The 23,808-nt window shown below is 36.5% G+C and overlaps 2 protein-coding genes across 4 annotated transcripts in view; one reads left to right on the top strand and one right to left on the bottom strand.

Moving 5' to 3' along the window:
- Nucleotides 1–3,493: 3,493 nt before the first annotated feature.
- Nucleotides 3,494–12,787, top strand: LOC149620890 (uncharacterized). Of its 3 annotated transcripts, none has more exons than XR_016375163.1 (11): nucleotides 3,494–3,634; nucleotides 3,703–3,788; nucleotides 3,879–3,969; nucleotides 4,267–4,428; nucleotides 4,492–4,639; nucleotides 5,836–6,047; nucleotides 7,810–8,090; nucleotides 8,393–8,549; nucleotides 9,243–10,635; nucleotides 10,714–10,948; nucleotides 11,019–12,787. XR_016375163.1 is itself a non-coding variant. In XM_089854070.1 (8 exons), exons 1-8 carry the CDS (start codon nucleotides 3,608–3,610, stop codon nucleotides 8,580–8,582), a joined length of 1,197 nt encoding a protein of 398 aa, XP_089710196.1. In that variant the 5' UTR covers nucleotides 3,494–3,607; the 3' UTR covers nucleotides 8,583–8,626. The 3 variants fall into 3 exon arrangements, 1 of the variants encoding a protein (XP_089710196.1); XR_016375162.1 differs by having other exon boundaries at nucleotides 10,711–10,948; XM_089854070.1 differs by lacking the exons at nucleotides 9,243–10,635; nucleotides 10,714–10,948; nucleotides 11,019–12,787 and having other exon boundaries at nucleotides 8,393–8,626.
- The window catches only part of LOC149620882 (ATP-binding cassette sub-family C member 1-like), a 57,749-nt gene continuing 45,176 nt past the window's right edge, over nucleotides 11,236–23,808 (bottom strand). The window contains exons 2-9 of the mRNA XM_089854066.1: nucleotides 15,965–16,132; nucleotides 15,672–15,856; nucleotides 14,912–15,017; nucleotides 14,278–14,802; nucleotides 13,619–13,818; nucleotides 13,421–13,547; nucleotides 11,512–12,281; nucleotides 11,236–11,454 (exon numbers count right to left, since the gene is read on the bottom strand). Coding sequence (XP_089710192.1) covers nucleotides 11,343–11,454; nucleotides 11,512–12,281; nucleotides 13,421–13,547; nucleotides 13,619–13,818; nucleotides 14,278–14,802; nucleotides 14,912–15,017; nucleotides 15,672–15,856; nucleotides 15,965–16,132 — 2,193 coding nt within the window. The 3' untranslated portion in view covers nucleotides 11,236–11,342. The remainder of the gene's footprint in view (nucleotides 11,455–11,511; nucleotides 12,282–13,420; nucleotides 13,548–13,618; nucleotides 13,819–14,277; nucleotides 14,803–14,911; nucleotides 15,018–15,671; nucleotides 15,857–15,964; nucleotides 16,133–23,808) is intronic.

The following is a 23,808-nucleotide window of genomic DNA, read 5'->3' as shown; positions in this document are numbered from 1 at the left end:
TCTTCCGCCGGGAAGGAAGGGGCTTTGGCCATTAAGGGCACAAATCTCTTAAAAAAAAAACATTTGGAATGTTTTATTTTGGTCAACCAAAAAATATCTATAAATATATTTAAAATGCAATAAAACAAAAAAAAAATTTAAAATGTAAAAAACTAAAAAACAATTTTAATTGTAATTAAAAAAAAATATTTAAAATGTATTAAACGAAAAATATATAAAATGTATTAAACCAAATATATATAAAATTTATTAAACCCAAAATGTAATAAACAAGAAAAAATAAATATAAACTAAAAATATTTAAATGTATTAAGCAAAAAAATATAAATATAATAACCAAAAAAATATAAATATAATAACCAAAAACATTTAAAATGTTTAAACAAAAAATATTTATTTAAAATGTAATAAAATTTAAAAAATATGAAAAATAAAAGAATATGTTGAGAATAGGTTTTCTGTGAACTTCATTCAAGAATTATAGAAAAAAATCGAGGTTGTTGAGAAGGTGTTAAGTTTTAATAATCTGCACTTAGCAAAAAAACACTAATGTTAAGCCAATTTGACATTTATTTTAAAGCAATGATACTTTCCAACAAAAACTATCTTTATATAAGTTTTTGCGTTAATCATTTCCTTCCTTCCTAACATAATTAATCAAAAGATTATTAATTTCTTTAACAACTTGCGTTAATCATTTCCTTCCTAACATAATTAATCAAAAGATTATTAATTTCTTTAACAACTTGCGTTAATCATTTCCTTCCAAACAAAATTAATCAAAAGATTATTAATTTCTTTATCAACTTGCGTTAATCATTTCTTTCTATTATTATTATTATTAGTTCCAAACCATTATTTGTTGGATGGCTCACTAATAATGGTTTTGTTCGAAACTGAGCTTCATCCATCAAATATTACATATAACCACAATTAATATAACTTGTTAAAAGTGTGTTTGAGTTAATTTATAAATATGTAAACTATTAATTATTAAGAAAATAAGGTTTGCTGTCAGTACTTTCCAGAAAATCACCGTTAATGGCAATAGTATTTATTGTATTTAATAGTTTACTAGGTAAACAAACGTGTTACGTTGGTGAGGAATATGTGTATAAATCTTCTGTAGTAAGCGTGGTTTTTCATAAAGCATTACCAAATGAAACATTTTAATCATTTAGGTAGAATACAAGGTTTTAATTATTACAATGGAACCCTGATTTGAGCAAATAAATAACGGCATCTTTAACTATCACTACTGTTAGTCTGTTACCTATGCTTACGAAATAAATAAAGCTTAAATTCATAGCATAATACAAAGCAGACTTCGAAGACAGAGCATTTTTTTTTTTTGAGGAAACCAGGATGGGAAATAAGATTGACAGGCCTGGTGCACCGTGCGTACTATGGAAATTGTTTTGACCAAGGCTTCGAGAAATTAATTCACCACGCGCACCACGATTACATTAAAAGGCAAAAACAACACACTGACTGCATACATTTTTAGTAAATAACATACTACAGCTGTTTTCGAGGCTGAAGCGACCAAGGCTTAGCGCAATTTTACGGGTTTCACCGCCTTAAAAAAAGTGGCAAGTTTAGAAATAGATTGTGGGATAATAAAAAGGTGGAAAATTATGAAATTAGGCTTATATTAAAGCTTGAAACCTACTTTATATTATATTTAAAATCTATCCATCAGCAAATCCTCAAAAAATATGAAAATGACAACGATAAAGGACCCACTCTCAAATTTTTTCCCCTTAAAAAAATGGCGGCCACAAACGGGGTATATTGTCACGGCGGCAATTTAAAGCAGTCTTAGCTCACTACCGATAGGCCATTTCAACCAAAAGGCATTAAGAAAAAACAATCGGATTAATATGACGCAACTAAACGCAAAAAAGGGCCAATTTTGGTCGCGCTGATATTTTCTAGTAAATCAGTCTATCCATGCTTAAATAACGCAGATTGGGGTAATTTTGAAAATTTAAAATTAAACATACTTAAACTTAAAATTAATCAATGAAAGCTGGAAAGCACAAATACTAGATATGAGGCTTTCGTTTAAAACCGTTTTCAAATCAAACAAAGGTATAGTTATATCATGACGGCTACAACAAGATGGTTATCTGTAAAATATTTTCCCATGTTATTTCTATGGTTTTCGTCAAAATCTATGATTATTTTTATGGAAATGAAAACCACCCTTAGCAACTTTATTTTTTATAAGAAAAACTAATGAATGGATCTTTTTGAAATTTTAACCACATATTGTGGGCCAGAATTGTAGTTCTGTGGAATTTTTTCAAAGCAGTTAATACGATACAAAAAAAGTTATAACCAATCAAAAAACCATCCTTATACATTAAAGTCGGTATGAGGTCTTATCTAAGAGAGCTATCGCTCTCCTAGAATTTTTTACCACTGCTATATTTATAATAGTGTGACACGAACGGAAAACGTGAGTGAGTAGCCCCACGATGCTTATCTTTTAACAGTGGTAAAACGAAATACCCGTAAATACCCCTTAAAAGTAGTACTGAAAGTCAGAGTGAATAGCCCCTCGATGTCCTTACAAAAAAAATTATAGCCCGTAATCTTTACTTCAATAAATTTAATAACGTTATAATTGTAATATCCACTAGCAGAAGTAAATAGCTATTTACTTCTGCCACTAGCTAGTACGTTCTTTTGCTTTTAAAATTATTCTCGATTTGTAATTTCAATAATAAACACCGTCTCAAGCGCATTCTAAATATAACGTCGGTATATACTTCCTTTTGCCTTTAAAAATTACCCTCGATTTCTTTGAATTTTGAAATATGGGAGTGGGATTGTAAGCGTGAAACCCTTATTTATTGTTGACGGGTGACAGGAATTTTAAAGGGAGAGTTTAACACCTTCCATTATATTAGGCAATCGTTTCTCTCGCTTTAGATATATCGAGAAAACGTAAAACACAATTCATAATCATTAACCTCGTTTGTACAATTAAGTGCAGTGCTTAAACTTACTATTATAATCCAAATCTATGTAAAATAAACGAACGAAAAATATCACCTCACCACAGTCCTCTCCCATTCACTGTCCCTTCAATGACGAACCAAAAAATTTTACACTACTACTACTACTACTACTACTACGAGAATGACAACAGGGCAGGTCAAAATAAGAGCCTCATCGTAGATGTACATAATACGATGTGGCTAAAAACGGCAAAATTTTCATTTACCCAAATACGCGAGACATCCGCAGATTTTCGTTCAAGGTTAGATGACACCTAACACTAATCAGCTCTCATAGAACGCACGAGGTTGACAACAACCCTTTAGACGATAGTTATTACTTGCAATAACTCGCTTAAAAAGTAAGAGGATTGCCCCCCCCCCTTGCTTCATTTGAAAGCATTAAAAAATAAGAATTATTCCCCTTCTTTAAAGATTTTTACAGTGGTACTCCAGGAAAACTCAAACTCTAACGTTCTTGAACCATTCAGTATAACCCAAAAGTCGAAAATAGATCTAGAGTGCCATTATTTCGCAGCGATTTTGAAAGCTACGATCAACAATTCTTCTTAGTCGTATTTTAAAATTCATCGGGATAAATGGGCTTGACGGCTGCAGCAACAGAGGTAGGTTATAGAATACAATCAAGCGCGATGCAATTGCTGATCTAATTCTTTTGATACGGCATTTGCAGTTGCCCCTTGCTTTAGAAAATGACGACGAAATAACTGGTTTTTATTCGGTTCTATACGAAACTCTTCGTTCAAAACTTAACGAGAGGTAAAACACGTCATGACTGATATTTGTTAAATATTACCAGTATACGAAAAAAAAGATTTTATTACAATTTATTTCAATAATTTCTTCCAGTTTTGATGTAAATTTCATTGGTAACTTGGAATATGGCGAGCTTTACTCGGACAAAGACGGATCTGGGATTCTTGGATCACTCATTCGCAATGTTTTTATACACTCAAAATCGAATTTACGCGATTTCTATTGACAAAGAGGGGGTAGACGCTCTGGATCTCTATGTACACCTGAGTTCAGCTTTGACAGTGCATTGAGTTCAAAGCCTTCGGAACTCACAGTTCAGCTTTGACAGTACATTGAGTTCAAGACATATTGTACACCTGAGTTCTCAAGTGTCTACCCCCTCGATTGAAACGTAACCTAATAAATCCCCTCCTGCTTAGTGCTTCATCTTCTTAGGCTAGAACAAAAAAGATGCAATGAAACAACTACTTTTTACTTTTAGGAATCTCAATTCAGTATAATGCCACTTTTTTTAAACAAGAAGTCGGTAGACTGGTTAGACTACACAACCATTATTGAAACCTTTGATTACAATTTCATATCTGGATATCCGAAACATTTCACTAAGAATTACTTTGAATCACTAAAGTCATTTCAAAAATCAGTTAAGTTTAATAAATTAATATGATGGGTTTTCTCTGAAGTCAACAAACAAAATTATTTAAAGGTATGGACATTGATGTTCCTTTCTTTACCCGTCATTTCTTTACTCTTTGTGTTACTAACCGCTTTACGTTGGAAGCACGTAGTAAAATCAAATAGAAAAACCATTGAAAATGCTTTATTCGAATCTTACGCTTCGCTAATGAATAAAGGTAAAATGGTTCCAACTTTATATTTAAGGGGTAGTAGCGTTTAATTTCGACATACCACAAAATTTCGATGGTTTAATATACTTGAAAATGTAAAATTTGAGGCTGTTTAAGTATGCTGCAAGCAGATTAAGCAAAATATTTCTAAAGGTTTTCCGCCCATTGAGTGGCTGACTGATGATGTCATAACGGTGGTGTCTTATGGTGGAAAAGGTTAGTGATCGTGACTAGCGTAGCGTTTGCTCCAGACTAAATTTCGTGTTTGAAGCCGTAACTTTAGCAATAGGGCGACGTCATATTATTGCCCTTTTAAGATGTCGCCAAGGGTTACTAAAACCATAGAGATACAAGAGGAACAGTTGAATTTTCAGCGTTGGGTCCGGCTCAATTGAAGCACCCCTTCGCGTGTGTGATAGGGTGAGTCGCTTGTGGCGCCATCTACATAGTAAACTAAAATGTTACTATCCCCATGTTAACACTTGAAGTTAAGCAGCTTCGATCACGGTCAGTAGTTGGGAGGGACGTTTTATATTTAATTAATTTTTATTAATTTGCGTATTATTTAATGGAAAGAAAAGTGTATATAGGATTCAGAAATGTTCATTAACAGAAGATTAAAACATTTGCAAGATGAAACATTACGGTATTTATTTTTTCAAATTTAATAGCGCCTTCGCTCGCCGATAGGGGCGTCACGTATCAAAAACCCTATCACACACGCAAAGAGGTGGGATTGAAATTTTCGTCTCAGAAAATCTCGAGGCCCCCCTCGCAATAGTTTGTCTAGGTTCTTATAATAATGCTCTAATGTCTATGATTTCAACTCGAGTTTGAAAATCTAAATTTCTATAAATATATTGAACATGTACATATCTAGCTGAAATATTCTACAATTAGAAAAGCGAGTCGCTGTTGCCCGTCAAGTCAAGTTCGTTACTATTGCAACAGTCATTTTAAAAGATGGCGATATATTCAAGCCCAGAAATTGTAAAGCAAAAAGCATACACTTTCGGCTCCCATTTTTCAAGATGATCCCATATTAAAAAAATTGTTCCTAATGTGTACGTACTAGGTAACAGTAAAGTTTCAAATATTTTTCGATAGGAAATTTAACGAAAAATCTATTCGCTACTATCCCTTGAACGTTGCGGAAAGGTACACGTCATCACCTTTCACTTTGTGTGATATTTTCATTATAGGAATTAACACTGGAAAGTTTCTCTACGCTCGTGTTTTATGGATATTCTGGATAGTAGCTTGTTTCATATTGACTTCTTCTTTCACTGGTGTCATGTTCTCAAAGCTAGCAATGCCAGACACTCCTTTTCGATACGAGAAATTAGTGGACCTTTTTGTTCATCCCATAAAGCTGTTTGTATTAAGAGATACGCCACCCTTCGAAGATTTACAGGTAAACAATGATAAACTAAGCGTGAATGGTTGAAAACTTTTACGGAAATCAAGAAAAGCTACAATACAAAGCTTTTCTTACACAAATTCGGGACCATTCTCTCAGGCACAGTATTTGTTTTATGAATTTCTGGTAATTTACACCGACGTTATTCAGTGGAACTCAAACTTGAAATTTTACTAGCTAGTCAGGAGGTTGCCAGGTTCCAATCCAGATAGCTGTCACACCTGGCCAAATTCCCCTGATTTCAGTAAGAAAGAAAAGCTTAATAAGAGAATAAGCCGAGTCTTCTTTCCACTGTCATGTAATTCTTGAGCTTAAGCGGGGCAAATTTGATTAGTACAAACACTATCCCATTGATAGATTAAATTTTTAACCTATTTTAATTATATAGTGGTGCAATTCATAACGATACTAAATGAATGGTCTAGTTTTGTATTTAACGTGTATAAATAGTTTTAAGGTTAAATTTAAATCAACATTTATGGTCTTGAAAAAAATACTGGAGTTTAAACTTACTTAAAGCAAAGGGCGGCTCCGTTGATGCCCCTGAAAGATTCCTTTTCTGCTACACGTTGGCTAAGCTTGGCAAAGGCTAGTTAAACCAAAGGCAGGAACCAATGGGACCTAGTGCATTAGGTCTGATTGGTTCCTGCCTTTGGCAAGGTAAAATTCGTGTCCAGAAGATTAGCCAGCATGCTAGGGGTGATAATGGAGCCGCCTGTTAGGCTGTTACTTTAAAAGACTGAGCCTGAGCAGCAATATCACGTGTTGAGCCCAGCAAAACATATTGGAGTGAGCCCAAACCTGATTTGAGTTCGTTTCAAAAATATTAAGGAAAAGCTCAGCTATCTTAACATTATACCTTAAAAGAACGGTCTTTTTCTTAATATAAAAAGGAAAATATTGAAAAAATAATTGATCTCTCATTACAAAATAATTAGCATTTAATTAATCTTAAAAACGAGGACTGCTGCAACACCATTGGTTTAGTGGCGTCTGCTAAACCAAGCCTCTTTCCCCTACGGGATTTTTTGAAATCTTACAGGCTAAGATTAAGGTAAGGGTAAGAGGTTTGGTTTAGCAGACGCCACTAAACCAATGGTGTTGCAGTAGTCCTCGTTTTTGAGACTAATTAATTTCTTATTATTTTGTAATAAGATATTTATTTTTTTATAATTAGAAAAAGGCCGTTCTTTTAAGGTATAATGTTATGCTACCTGAACTTTTCCTTTAAGCTCAAACGACACATTTTTACATCTTGAGCGCGAGGTCAGATCAGGATTGATTTACGTAAAGTAACGCAAGACTCTTGCAGGCAGCTAGCTCAAACGTAACAATTTCGCCTCAAGCTGCTTAGTGGCAACATGAACGCTGGATCTCTAAAGGGGCCGGAAAACGTCCGCCTTGAACAAACCGATTCCTCTCTAGCATAGCATCGGGGGAAGGGATGGGGTCTGTGAATTTGGGAACACTCAAGGCTATTCGGTCGTTTGTGATTCTTCATAAACCTATTGAAATAAATTTAAACGACCTTGGCCTTACCCGTTTTCTTTTTAATTTACTTTTTAAAAACCAAGCGTGCTATAGAGAAAAATGAATGCGGTTTACCAGCCTCTTTATAGATCCAGCTTTCATGGTGGCGACGCCACTGAGCTCCAAAATTTCGGATGACCTAGGGGCCCCAAATTTACAGCCTACGAGGAGAAAAAAGAGTCACGTAGAGTCTTATTCTTTAATTAAACCGGCGAGTTCGTTCCAGGCATCTAGACTAACTTTGAAAATGAAAACATGGAATAAAGTGCACAGTGAAGAATCTGCTTTGAGTTTCGACAATATTAATATGCTTGAAATGTTTGATGATCTTGAAATGGGAAAATTAGTGATCATTTTAGATTCTACAACTATACATATTAGTATGACTATGATGTGTGGAATGGTCAAAGATTTATATCTCTCGAAAGAGTCGTACATGTCAGCTATGATGCTTCTTTTAATGAGTAATGACTTGGCTGATTACCATAAGAAAACCATAAAAGCAGTGTAAGTATAGTATGTAGATAAACTAAAATATTTAAAGGGTTAGTAACGATTTGATACCCGAAAATGTGAAAATTTAACCAATAAGTCTGTTGTTAACTTAATAACTGCAAACATTTTGGAAACTTCAAATAAAATTGAACTTTTCGACGCTATAACTGAACTGTTAAAAATGTTTTACAAACAACTATGGAAGGAGATATTTCTAAAGATTGAGATCCGAAATTTTTAAGCTACTACCCCTTTAATGGTTAATAAGTCTAAAATATTAACTTGAAGCTAGAATTAATTCTGTAATAATTTAGCGCCAACCAATTTTTGGAAACCAAGATAATGTCGTCAAGACTACAGACTCTGATTGCTCTTGGGAAACTTTGCATAATTGAAACAGAAGAGGAACAGGATATACCGATTTCTATGGACAAATTATATTTCATTTTCATTATTAGTTTTTATAATTTACTAGCCGTTACCCGCGGCGTCGCTCGCGTGTAATAAGAACTTCCATCTAAAATGATATAAATAATGTGTAGATTTTACTGATGACTAATATTTTTGTAGCACCCTACGAGCGAAGGCACTCGGCACAGTCCGTCAGCCCGTCGGGATATTTTTTATTACTTTTCACGCGGACATTATTCCATAATGAAGGGTTTTTAAGTTTTTGGCCGCCATTTTAAAAGATGGCAACAAATCGAACCCAAAGACCTTTCAGCCCGTCTATAGGTTAAAGGAAACCATTGTACTAAATATTTGTGAAATCGGTTGAAACGCGCGGACTTTATTGCATAGAGAATATTTTCTTACATTTCTGGGCGCCATTTTAAAAGATGGTGAAAAATCTAACCCGAAAGACCATTCAGCCCGTCTTAAGGTTAAAGCAAACCAGTGTACTAAATATTTGTGAAATCGGTTGAAACGCGCGTACTTAATTGCATAGAGAATATTTTTTACATTTCTGGGCGCCATTTTTTAAGATGGCGGCGGATTGGAAAAATATTTCTTAGTACGCGCCTACTACTCATGAGTAACGTTCCTGCAAATTTTCAGCCTTCTAGGGCAAGCGGTTTGGGCTGGGCGTTGATTATCAGTCAGTCTGTCAGTCAGTCAGTCAGTCAGTCAGTCAGTCAGGACTTTGATTTATATAGATATAGATGTCTAGCTTCTCTTTGTATAGTCTTAGAGTTGCTTGTTAGTAAATAGCAAGAATACAGATTTCTTCTTGAAATCTTTAAAAGGCCATAGACCTCATACTAATAGCTGATTGAATGCAAGGGGAAAGGCTTAAAACTCTCTTAAACCGCACGCTCCTTCTTCCTCGTGTTTCATTGGCTGCTCACATGTATAGGAACAAAAAGGAAATTAATAAAACCACCTAAAAAGAACTACACTTTATACAGAAAAAAACTACACCTTATCAATCAAACAACAAAATAAATCCACCCAGCGTCTCTAAATAACTCATATTCATACAAAAATACTCCCGTTATCGATAAATACATATTCATTAAAACAACGTTAAAACAAATAATAATAGTAAAAAAAGTAGCTCAAACAAAAGATTTCGACATTTACCGCATTACGTTTTTTACACCTCAATTTTTTAGTACCGATTAGCGGGGATCAAAAACATGCGACGGTTCTCCTCAATCACTGCATTGAATTCCATAGACCTGCGCACAAAAAATTCCTTGGACCTGCGCACAAAAATATTCCTAAGACCTGCTCACAAAAATATTCCTTAGACCTGCGCACAAAAATATTTATTAGGCCTGCGCTCAAAAATAGTTAAGACCTGCAGGCTGCGCACAAAAATATTCCTCAGACCTGCTCACAAAAATATTCCTTAGACCTGCGCACAAAAATATTCCTTAGACCTGCGCACAAAAATATTTATTAGACCTGCGCTCATAAATATTTATAAAGACCTGCGCTCAAAAATATTTATTAGATCTGCGCTCAAAAATATTTATTAGACCTGCGCACAATAATATTTATTAGACCTGCACACAATAATATTCCTTAGACCTGTGCACAGAAAACTTCCTTAGATCTACGCACTATAAAATTCCATAAGCTGTGCACTATAAGATTCCATAGTTCTGTGCACAAAAATATTAGTTAGTTCTGCGCACAGAAAGATCCCATAGACCTGCGCACAAAAATATTCCTTGGACATGCGCTCAAAAAGATCCCATAGACCTGTTGCAATCATAATAGTTTAGAATTGAATTGAACCTAGTTTATTTTGAAGAAAGAAAGGCAGAAGTAAAAGAAGAGCGTGAGTGCAAAGATGTATTTGGTAACTAAGAATTAAAATTTTCACTTTTAAACCTAAAGACGTTTATTCGCAATTACTTTGAGACTCCTGTTACAACATTAAATGGTGCCGAAACCCGGAACCCTTAGTTAATTAATATCGAGAACTTAGAAGAATTAACTTCGGAATAATAGCGAATTAGAAGAAGAAAATGGCCAACTACGATGATTCGGCCGAGGCCGTGGCCGCTAGGAAGAGGCGTGCACCAGTGCATGCCCAAGTAACCAGGTTAGTGAAGAAGATCGACGATGAGCTCGAAAAAGATCCAACTAATATCATTAATTTGGAATTGTTTTAACTCAGAAGAAGACGACGTTGGAACGAATGGACGCATTGATTTGAATGAGTTCGCGTCAAACAACTTTTCAAGAGAAGAATTAGTTATGGTGCAGACGGATATGAGTGCTGATATTACGGACAGACTAACTTTTATAAGAGAAAATTGAGCTTCGCGATAACCAACTGCAATAAAGAAGAGGTGGTTTGGTCCGCGCCAGTGTCTACAAGCGTCAAGGGAAACACATTTGCTGTCCATCCAATGGTATACCAGGGAGAATTACTAACGCGAGTATATGTTTGAAAACCATATGACATTTAACATAACTTAATAGTGATAAAAAGCGCATACGGGTTTAACAAAGAAGCTAGAGAGGAAGAGATAAAGATTTGGTTGCACTACGTCGTAAACCATACGGAGGAAGGATTTCATTAACTCTTGTGATATGCCGTTGCTACAACTGATCCGTTTGTGCCTGAAATGAGCTTTGTTTGGCAAGTCTTTTTTGTTTCGTAATGTTTATAGAGGGTTCGTTTTAATAAACAGGGAACTTGTGTGTTTAATAATACTAATAATTATAATAATATAGAATGATAAGGTTATTGCTTAGCCTGGTTATGCATGAAACATTGATTTCAAAGTTCAGATTGAAGGTGATCTAGAGTATATTGGCATCTTTGGCTAAATCGTAGAACATTGATTGCTCGTTCTTCAAGAGGGCATCTGGAGAGTCGAATTCCATAATTCGGCCCTGATCGAGAACCATCACCCTATGATAACAAATTAGTCAATCATTTTAAGCCGGATTAATGGGTTGGAAAACTAACTTGTCGTAGTCCAAGATGGTGCTTATTCTGTGCGCGATGGTGATGATGGTCGAGTTGGCGAATTCCTTCTTGATGGTCTCTTGAATGAGATCGTCGGTGTCCATGTCGACAGAGGCCGTCGCTTCGTCCAAGATCAGAATCTTGGTGTTCCTTAGTAAAGCACGAGCCAAGCAAACCAACTGACGCTGACCGACGCTCAAGTTCTTACCTCCTTCGGCCACGGGATGATCCAGACCCTGCTCAAGTGACGCCACGAAGGACTTCAGGTGAGAGTGTTCCAGAGCGGCCCACAGCAGCTGGTCATCTTTTAGTTCAAAAGGATCCAGGTTGAGTCTGAGCGTGCCCGAGAAGAGTACGGGCTCTTGAGGGATGATGGTCAGCCGCGATCTCAAATCGGACAATCCCAATTCCTCCACTTCCACTCCGTCTATGACGATCTGACCACGCACCCCCTCGATGAGACGGAAGAGCGCCAGGGTCAGAGACGACTTTCCCGCGCCTGTCCGACCCACCACGCCCACCTTCTCTCCAGCTTCGATCCTGACATCGATGTCCTTCAATACCAAATCCAATCCTTCTCGGTATCTGGTGCTGTAGTTCTGGAATATGATTTGTCCTCGTTGAGGCCAGTCAGCAGGCATTTGACATTCTGGTTTCTCCCACTCGGCCTCGGACTCCAAATGACAGTATTCGTCAACTCTTTCTATGGAGACGACATTTGATTCCAAACCCGTAATGGCAGCGCTAAACATTTTGACCACTTGTAGAAGCTGCGAGATCAATATATTAAATTAGTACTTAATTGTAGAAAATAAGTCATTGTTCCACATGACAGAAAAGCCTGCACAATTCATCTTTAAAATTAAGAGCTAATTTTTAATTACCCAAAGAGATAAAAGAATATAATATCTTTCATAGATAACGCCTGATAATGGCTTGAATGTAAGGATAATGGCATATCACCAAAAGTATATATATTAAAACAAAAGTTTTGATCAAGCATGGGATAGGGTGAAAGGTCATACCAAGTTATATAATATTTTCATAATATATATTATTTTATTTTATGAAAATAATATATATTTTTGGTCATGCCCGTTTCCCAATATCCTATTCCCTTTTCAGCCGTCCTGCTTCGATGGAATGGATACAATTTCGAGAACTTGGCCTATTCATTGCACCCTTTTTTCATATAATATATATAAAAAATAAGATCCTATCAGTTCAGACTGCGTCCGATATCGGAAATTTAATAAAATCGACTAAAAGGAAAAAAGGCTATGTGTTGTTATACTTTAGTAGAAGCGCTCTTCGCAAAGTTGAAGGATGCCAAAATTCTCGTAGGAAGAAAAATTTGCTTCTCAATTTATCGAGGTAGGAACGGGTTCTTTCGTAAAATCTACAGTTTACCCTTCTTTCTCACTAACGAAGGTTTATCGAATTATTTGTTTATCGAGTAATATTTTTTACAATTGCTTAGTGATCAAAATCTGTTTTATGGATTATAATTTCTAAATGCATAGCAATCTATCAGCATAGTAACGCGTATCAATTTCTAATAAGGGCTTGCCAATACCACGTCGTATTCTTGAAAACGTAGCAGAATCACATCTAAACTAGCTTCTATTCTTTACTACAAAAAACATACAAGACGGCGGCATTAAGTATACCATAAGAAAATTTCATTTTGTTTCTCTTTGCTGTATTAATCTCCCATTCAAATCCCAGCTACAAGTCAATCTCGAGTTACTCTTTGTTAATTCAGTAACTATCGGCCCTTTTGCATCATCGCACTTAAGCGACGATTTACTATCCCAGTAGTATCAAAAATTAAACGAAAAACCAGCGGAGATTTTACCTTGTGGAAAACATTTTGGTTTACTCGCTTCATTTTAATGGTAGCGCTTACCCGATCGGCATTAGCCAAAATCAATCCTACAAAATCGGTTGACAGAGTTCCTTTACTGAAAATTATGAAACTTGCGGTGCAAAACATCAAGAAATTGCCCAAGATATTGTGGCGTACTGTCAGCCATCTGGAAAGAAATTGCATTTTAGTCAATTTTAGAACAGATTCAATTAAAAAATGACACAATTACATAAGTACCTTTGCGCCATATTCATCATGTAGTTAGCAGCAGTGCATTCGTCGATCAGTTTCAGGAAGTGTTCTTCGAAGTTCTGTCCGGCGTCACACGCCCTGATGACAGTGCTGCCAGCCACTGATCCTCCCACGTGCGAAAACAAGAAGGAATTTCTCAAGCTGGTTATTCGCTTGAATTGACGATTGCTCGACATCAAGAAGCGCTGCGAAAGATATTGAAAAATGTTCAGTTTTAGACGTAAATCCACCAGGAGCAGGCCGCGACTAACATTTTGCAATAAACTATATTAGTGCCAAAACACTTTAAACGGTTCAATATTTCAAAGGTTTAGGGGGTGATTTTATAATATCGTGGGAAAAGCGCCTTGTGAGACCCTGAGAAATTTCAGTTAGAATAGCCGTGGCTTCATTACCGCCGCTTAATAAAATGTCTGTTGAAAATGTCGATATTAATCTTGCTCTATTTTTCTATAGTCTCATTATCTAGGCTTTTCTTTTGAACAGGTGAGTCCCTTTACAATTCTCCAAGCTCTGAAATGCAATCAACTTCCGAAGCGACTATCAATCACATTCTAAGAATTCCACGTTTAACCACGGCAATTAACCATTGAGAGTGATACTGGTTAATTACTTATGACAGGAGACTAAAATCGAGTTCGTACCTGAAGTAAAAGGTATCCAACGACTACAACAATGCAGGGAATTATGAATAATGGTAAAAATATTGCCGTTCCTATCGGGTAAACAACTAAAACTATAAATCCAAAATTGGTGAAAAATAACACTAGAGGTAAATGCTGGTCGAGGGTGTCGATATCTTGAGAGAAACGGTTGAGTATCCTTCCAATGGGGGTCGTGTCGAAGAAGGACATGGGAGACCGAGATACGCTGTCGATCATTTTCCCATGTAGACAGTTCGCTGCTCGTAGACATCGAAATACGTTGATGTTTGTGTTTAGAAATGCTAAAATGGCTTGGCTTAGACCTAGAACAGCCAAGACCGCTATACGGGTTGCCTTTAAGTCTGGGTTTGCTTTAAAATCTTCCTTGGAGTCCGTGCACCACAGAGACAGCCAGTACATTGATGCGAAATTAAGGAGTGTAAAACAAGTGACTGTTGCTTCGAAGATCACACACCATGTTATACCATAGGATTTAAAATATTGTTTGTATTGTGATACGGATATCTGAAAATGCGCAATAACATTATCACGTGGAAAAATGTGTATAGAGAGTTTTAGCTCTCAAGAAGCCAAGAAAAGTTCAAACTCTCCTCGTATATTAAAGAGCACATACGTTTCCCTTTTTGAGCGTCTCTTTGGTCATCAGTTTTGCATCATCGTCACCCGATACTTTTCCTTGGGATGCAAGATGAGAACTCTCAATTTTGGTATTTAACGTACTACAAAAATTGCGTAACCAAAATTCATAACTTAGCAAGGCGTGTACAATCATGAAGTCTGTATCTTTAGAGGAACAGTAATTGAGCCCGTTTTTAGCCCTTGCGAACCGATCACAGTCTGAGGTGTAGTTCAAGGTCAATTTAGAAAATAACGCTCACCTATACAGTATTTAGGAGAGGTATTATGGGTGCTAACATAATCTGTTGGTAACCAGCGTGTGCCTTTTGTTAGTGCAGCGAACATTACCTATCGGTGGTCGCACTTCGGAGCATTGATAAAAAAATCTCCGAAAAGGGGGTGGTGAGCTCTTTGTCCCGTATAGCATCTCCAACTTCAAATTTTATGGTCCCGACCAGGTTTGGGCTACAGCCAGTCGCTTGAGCTGATCGAGACGCGGGGAGAGACAAATTGTACAGTGGAAGGCTAGCACTAACCGTTCCCCTTGGGATACAGCCTCCATGGTTTAACTTGGAAAATTAATTAAAATAAGGGCTATCTCTACAAACAGCACACGCCACTTGGCAGTTGTCCAGAAATAAATTCGCTCCGTTATTTTGTACAGTACATGGTTAACCTCCATGACTTGAATCTTTTTCTATTTTCTACTACGTACTAGCTGTGAAAATTGGAGGCATTATTCGAAATTTACTTACGACGGTTCCTCTTTATTCTCGTCGCTCATGTCACTCATGTGTTGCGCGAAATAATCTCTGGCCATTCCCTGACGACTCATGATTTCGTCATAGGTTCCCCTCTCGATGATTCGCCCGTTGTTCATGAAGAAGATCTTGTCCACGTCTCGGATGAAGCTCAAGTTGTGCGTCACCAAAACTCTCGTCTGTAAGTGATTGAAAAGCTACATGTCAAGCGAAAAAGGAACTGCCAAACAGCTGCAACTTTCAAAAGCGAGCGACTCAAAAGGCATCATTTGCGTTAACTAGTTTACTTTCTTTCGAAGAAATCCCTTTGGTCCGATGACTTCGTTGAAGAGATGTTTGGCCACGTGCGAGTCAACCGCCCCCAACGGGTCATCGAAGAGATAAACATCGTCATCGCGATAAATTGCTCTGGCCACGTTGACCCTTTGCTTCTGACCGCCACTCAAGTTGATACCCTATAATGTAAAATTATTAACTATGCCCTATCGCTAATCCCCTTGTATGTCTCGATAATGAGTGTTGCCAACCCCCTTTTTACATCGAAGAGACTTATTCTTTCACATTACGAGCTCCAAGGTGGAAGCGGATCTTGCACCTTAATATAATTCTATCCACATATGTTTTTGATGTATACCCGGGGTCACCAAACACACACACATATGCACGGTCTAGTTGCATAACCAGACCCAATTAAACCCAATAGAGTTAAGCCACCCTCATATACACTTCTCTCTATTTCGTGGCTTGGTGGCGCCACTATTTATATAACAAGTTGGGAAAACCAAAATATTACCTCTCCGAGTCAAGAGGTCTACTACTTCAAACTTATTTACCTAGATATGGAATTATTTCTCTTTTTTGAAATAAAAATTTACGAAATATTGAAGCAGTATTAGAAGCATAGCGAATATACAGTAAAGCAGACGACATTTTACATCCAATAAGGATAAATCTTGGGGAAAAGATCGGGAAATGAAGTCTACGCTTCAGCTGTTTACCGTATATTCTGATAGCTACATTCACAACTTGTTTGCAGTGTAAACACTATCGTCTCGTCTCACCTCAACAATATTCTTAGTTTGCCAACATGAATGTTAACGTTAAATAACACCAAAGCTAAATTGTAGCTAGACGCACTAATAGTCAATGCGCACCATAAAGAGAATAAAAAGTCTGTAGCTACTACCCGTTTACCATTAGCCCTTTTACAATTCTAATTGCCACCATGATCTTTTCTTCTATTATAAAACCTTAACCTGATTATTTAATAGTGTATTTAACTTTCGGCTCACTCTGAACCGTTGATGTCTCTTCATTTCAGACACGAAAATCAAAGCCCAAATTTTAGTTCACCTCAGGCCTCAATTATATACTCTTTGTTTCAGTAAGCCTATTGCGGATGATACTTAATATACCCGCCGGAGTCTAGGTCTTAGTTTTCTTCATGAAATCACTAAACCAAGGATTATTCTATATACAGATGTAGAATAGCTTAAGTAATATATAAACAGCCATTTCAAATAACAATATTAAAAAAAATCTTTGGAATATCAAAATGAAACAGAGCTTTAAAGCTACAAAAGTACTAAATGCATCATAATTACGAAAAATACTTCCACATATTCACTTTATATTATGGAAAAAGGGAATATTAAGGTTCTGTATGATTTCTTAACACATCAACACAAGGCTAACTGCTAACGCGACGCACTAGTGTAACAATGAACGGACACACAGACAAAAACATAGACTGCTTTTTAACTCTTTCCGTATTAATTTTGAGTTGAGAAACAAGATTATCTTTAATATTTAAATAAATATAATTATTTTTAATTATTTTAATCTTCAATAATTAACATTAATAATAGTTAAATCGTTTAAAATAAAGTTATACCTATTATCACCTCAAACTTTGCTAATATTGACGTTTAAAGTGAAGGGTACCCCTCTTGCCCGCTTTCTTCAAATTTTGGGGTATATATACGATTCGTTTCCATTATAATAGTAAGGAAAAAGCGCAATTGCGAAAACCTTTGGTGGCGATCCCACCTTAGGGAGGCTAGACGTTTCTCGTAACCCTAGCTGATCGCCGCGTATATCCTAAAACCAAACGATGATAATGGAGTAGAAGCCAGGTGTACAGACTAGTGTCCAAGTGGAATGGACGAAGACCAGAAGATGGTGGTGATTAGAAGCCAGTATGTTCAGACTGGTGTCCATGTGGGATGGACGAAGACCAAAAGATGGTGGTGAATAGAAGCCAGTATGTACAGACTGGTGTCCAAGTGGAATGGACGAAGACCAAAAGATGGTGGTGAATAGAAGCCAGTATGTATAGACTGGTGTCCAAGTGGAATGGACGAAGACCAGAAGATGGTGGTGATTAGAAGCCAGTATGTACAGACTGGTGTCCATGTGGGATGGACGAAGACCAAAAGATGGTGGTGATTAGAAGCCAGGTGTACAGACTGGTGTCCGTGTGGGATGGAGAAAGACCAGAAGATGGTGGCGTGAGAATTCAAGTAGAGGAGCCATTTCCGTGACTGTGAAAGCAGTTCGGAAATGCCGAACACGTTTGCTCCGATTTGGAAACTGCGAACGCGGTCACGTGGGTGTAACAACAGACAGACACACACACAGACAGACAGACAGACACACACGATCGTTACAGAACCTCTCCGTGACATACGTCACTCGGAGAGGTAAAAATTCTCTTGTATTTGTCAACGCTGACGCAAAGTAAGGGACAGGAGACATCCCAGCTAAGACCTAATATTGGACATTTAAAGAAGAACATTATTATGCACACTCTTTCTCCTACACTGTTAGAAAAAAAGGTGTTTCATGGGTGTTCGGAAATACCTTGAGGTGTTTATACACTCTTTTTGGAGTGTTTTTTAACTGAGGTGGTGTTTTCTCCGTAAAAAGGTGCTAGTTGATTCTTTTAAGGTATTTTTTAAGGAAATGGTGATTCACTGGTATGTAGACACACCTTTAGGTGTTAATTGACCCTTATTAAATTGTTTTTTAAACGGAAATAGTGGTTTTAATATAAATCTGTTCGAATGGTGCGAATTGACCCTTATTAAATTGTTTTTTAAACGGAAATAGTGTTTTTAATATAAATCTGTTCGAATAGTGCGAATAAACACCTTTGGGCTTTACTTTACACATTTTTAGCTGATATGGTGTTTTTACCTCTCCGAGTGACGTATGTCACGGAGAGGTTCTGCAACGATCGTGTGTGTCTGTCTGTGTGTCTGTGTGTCTGTCTGTGTGTCTGTGTGTGTGTCTGTTGTTACACCCACGTGACCGCGTTCGCAGTTTCCAAATCGGAGCAAACGTGTTCGCCATTTCCGAACTGCTTTCACAGTCACGGAAATGGCTACTCTACTTGAGTTCTCACACCAACATCTTCTGGTCTTTGTCCATCCCACACGGACACCAGTCTGTACTTACTGGCTTCTAATCACCACTATCTTAAGGCCTTCGTCCATCCCACATGGACACCAGTCTGTACATACTGGCTTCTAACCACCACCATCTTCTGGTCTTTGTTTTTGTCCATCCCACATGGACACCAGTCTGTACTTACTGGCTTCTAACACCACCATCTTCAGGTCATTGTCCATCCCACATGGACACCAGTCTGCACACCTGGCTTCTACACCACCATCTTCTGGTCTTTGTTTTTGTCCATCCCACATGGACACCAGTCTGCACACCTGGCTTCTACACCACCATCTTCTGGTCTTTGTTTTTGTCCATCACACATGGACACCAGTCTGCACACCTGGCTTCTACTCCATCGTCATCGTTGGGTTTAAGACATTCGCAGCGATCAGCTAGGGTTACGAGAAACGTCTAGCCTCCCTAGGGTGGGTTGTCCACGATAGGTTTTCGCAATTGCGGTTGTTCTTGCTTTTAACTGTAGTTCGACACCCTTATATACTACCTATTTGATTAAGGCGAAGCAACCGGCGTATGCTTCATTTCAAACGCCAATATTAGTCAAGTCTCTCAAGAATGTTTAATTGTTCTTTTTTAAAACGATGTAACGTTCAATAAGGCGAATAACTAACGAAGAAAATATTAAATATTAATTATATTTATTTTAATATTTAAGATAATCTTGTTTCTCAATTCAAAATTAATACGGAAAGAGTTAAAAAGCAGTCTATGTTTTTGTCTGTGTGTGTCCGTCCGTTGTTACAGTAGTGCGCTGCGCTAGAAGTTCGTTTTGTTTTGATGTGTAAATGAATCCTACAGAACCATAATATTCCCTTTATCCTTAATATAAAGTGAATATGTGGAAATATTTTTCGTAATTATGATGTATTTAGTACTTTTGTAGCTTTAAAGCTCTATTTCATTTTGATATTCCAAAGTTGTTTTTAATATTATTATTTAAAATGGATGTTTATATAATACTTAAGCTATACTACATGTGTTTATAGCATAATCCTTTCTAAAGTGAATACAAGCACAACGCTACTATGTTGGTCAAATGAAATTTTATTTGTCAATAGGCCTAGTGAACCAAATAGTAAACGCTTGGGTTTGGTTTTCGTTTCTGTAATGCAGAGGCATTAACGGTTCACAGTGAGCCGAAAGTTAAATACACTTTTAAATAATTAGGCTTAGATTATAAAATCATGGTGGAAATCTGGGCCGCGTTCAGCAGAGCCCAGCGCTATTAGCAGTGTCCTACATAACGGGATTTGGTTTTTGAATTTTGACGTCACGGTGCTAAGCGCTGAGCTAGCGCGGTCTTCAAAGAAAATAGTCGGCTCTTTGGATAACGTGACGTAAAACGCATAGTTCTAAGCTTGGCGAAAAAACCATGGAGGAATTAATACAAATAGCACTATGGGACTATAGCTATTTAATTGGCGTGAAACCAGTTAATCACGCGAGAATTTTAAAAGATATATTAGTTTCTAATTTTAATTATAAAAGTTGTTATCTATCTCTATAAATATGTTATCATACAATTTTTGTTAAGCCTTGGTACCTTGCACGCTTTATTGCGCTAGCGTCATTTATAAAACGCCGATGACCGGAGAAAAGCTATGACGACAGAGCTCACCGGTAAACATTTCCAAAATCCGCTGTCTTTTTTGGTGAGCTCTGCTGAACGCAGCCCAGACCAGTAAAAGGTCTGATCGTAATCGGATAATAGCTTCGTGTTTTCATGCTTTTTATGGTACGCATTTACTTTCAGTGTGTGTAGCCACAAATAAGCTTTGGTGTTATGTAACGTTAACAGTCATGTTGACAAACTACGAAAATCGTTGAGATGAAACGAAAGGATAGTGTTTACAATGCAACCCTGTTGTGAATATGGCTTTGAACATAGAGGCCATACAGTTGAGGAGTAGAAAATTGGGCCTTTACAAACACGTAAAGGTAATATCCCTCCAAAGTTTTATCTCTTCATTTCCCGTTTTTCCCCCATCGGATGATTTTAATGTGTACAAGTATATCATTATTGGATGTAAAATGTCGTCTGATTTACAGTATATTTGCTGTGCTTTGTATACTGCTTTAATATTTCATAGATTTTAACTTAAGAAACATTTCCATATCTGGGTAAATAAGTTTGTAAGTAGTCGTCTTGACTCGGAGAGGTAATATTTTGGTTTTCCCAACTTGTTTTTAAGTGAAAGGTTATTGATATGAGCTTAGAGGAAAATAATCTACTAATTCTACCTGCATAGTTAAGCATCCTAAAAATAACCCAAAGATTTTAAAAATCTAAATTATTTAACATTTCTTAGGACTAGCTTATTCTAATATTTGAAGGAATTTATACTTATTTTGATTTTTCAATCATTGGAAAATAATTCTCGAAGAGTTCAATATGCTGGAATGTCTTGGAATTAGAGTAATTAATAAAATTATCACTTGAATTTCCCCTTGACACAGGTTTTTATCTCTCCGAGTGACGATGACGTCACGGAGAGGTATTAAACTGGACGTATCTGTGTGTCTGAGATGAAGCAAAGCATTATAGCTACACAACTACTAAAAGAATCGTAATGCCGAAACATATTTAAAATATTTCCATTTAATATTCTACAAAATGAAAATTTTATCGTTTTGTAAGAGATCTTATCATCCTACTCGCTGTATATTAACTTTGATATGCGTGTTGTGTCTCGATTCAGATGCAATCTTCATTACTCGTTCTATATAAACTCTCTTTTTTGTCATTCCAAAGAAAGAAGTTTATCTTAAATAATTAAATAAATATAAGTAATATGAATTATTTTAATTCCTAAAATAATTTTAAACATAGCTATCTATAAAGTTATACTTCTAGGAAACACCTATATCAGAACTTTTGTAAATTTTGGGTATATAAGGTGATTGATTCACACTATAGGAGATAAGAAATGCGCAATTGCGTGAACCTTTAGTGGAAGCTCTGCCATTAGGAGGCTAGACGTTTCTCATGTCTCACGTGTGGCGTATGTGGTGTACACGAAAGATTAGTGCATGGTGTTGTTGTTAGAAACCATTAAATACCAGTTAGCATTGGGTGAAACAATTGGTTGTTAGACAGCAGATGAAGGTGTAACGGAGAGTCAATGATTGACGTTAAATAAGATGGATATAGCAACGAAGTAACATTTTCCGAATTTCTGTATACTGCGAACGCGTTCCGGAAATTACGAACACGTTTGCTTCGATTTGCCAACTGCGAACGCGGTGACAGACAGACACACAGACACGACCAGTCACTCGGAGAGAGGAAAAAGTTCTACTTCATTACGCTATCTCCACACTTGTTTTCCTTATGATATATACCACATACAAGCTAATCTGTACTTATTGTCTTCTGACAACACCATCATATAGTCTTCTGTGTATACCACATAGACACCAATCTGTAACATTGGCTTCTACTCCATCGTCGTCGTTAGGCTTAAAATGTACGCGGCGAGCGGCTAGGGTTACGAGAAACGTCTAGCCTTCCAATGGCAGGGCTTCGACCAAAGGTTCACGCAATAGCGCTTATTCCTACCATTTGTGAATCAATCGCCTTATATACCCTAAATTTCCAAAAATTGTGAAAACGGTTTACGCTAGAAGTCAAACGTCAACAATAGCTATGTTTAAAATCATTTTAATAATAACGTTCTTAAAACCACTTAACTAGAATTAAGGTAAAATACTGACGATTAAACAAATTAATATCATTTATATTTAAATATTTAAGATAATTTTCTTTCTTCGGAACGACACAAGTGAAAGTTTATATAGAACGAATAATGAAGATTGCATCTGAGTCGAAACACTACACGCATATCACGAGTAGGATAAAACTATATCTTACAAAACCATAACATTTTCTTATTGTAGAATATTAAATGAAAATATGTTATGTATGTTTCGGCATTACGATTCTTTAAGTAGTTTTGTAGCTATAAAGCTCTGTTTCATTTCAATATTCCAAGAAGATCTTTTATATTAATATATCAAATTTGGTGTTTACTTTTTAATTCAGCTTTACTACATTTATATACAGTGTAATCATGAAATTTAACTTTCCTAGTTTCACTAAATATTACTTCTAAATTTTTGGTAAGCGTTGTTCGGATTGGTTCCTTGAATTCGTGTGTCTTTGAGGAGGTCTTAACGGTTCACAGTGAGCCGAAAATTAAATACACATTTAAATGATGTAAATCAGGTCCTTAAATAGAACTATTGAGGATATACAGTAAAGGTTAAACGTAACCATTTCACACGCATATCAATTCTTACACGGTTGAATAAGACTTACAGCAGAAAAAACGTTTACCCTTAATCCACTGGATTTGAGCAGCAGATTTTGAGCAGCTATTTTGAAAGACTAATCTATGGTAACTCATGTGTTTTGAAAAAATAATTTCAAAAAACACCATTTACAGAGTCTATAGACACCTTTCTGGTATAATTATATTCCTCTATTAAGGGTGATGGTTTAAATCTAACAAGAATTAAAAAGCACCAACGTCAATGGAATTTAAAAACACCAAATTAGTCTCAAAAAGACCTTTTTTCAAAGGGTTTATTAACTCTTTTTCTGGTATTAATATACACCGCTATTCAAAGTGATTAAAACACCTCACAGGATATAAAAAGC

Source organism: Phalangium opilio, unplaced genomic scaffold (genome assembly GCF_054372755.1).
Source record: "Phalangium opilio isolate 3A_F unplaced genomic scaffold, DU_Popi_V2 ptg000209l_1, whole genome shotgun sequence".
NCBI classification, from domain to species: domain Eukaryota; kingdom Metazoa; phylum Arthropoda; class Arachnida; order Opiliones; family Phalangiidae; genus Phalangium; species Phalangium opilio.
The sequence above is the reverse complement of the archived record's forward strand: the minus strand, read 5'-3'. Positions and strand labels throughout refer to the sequence as shown.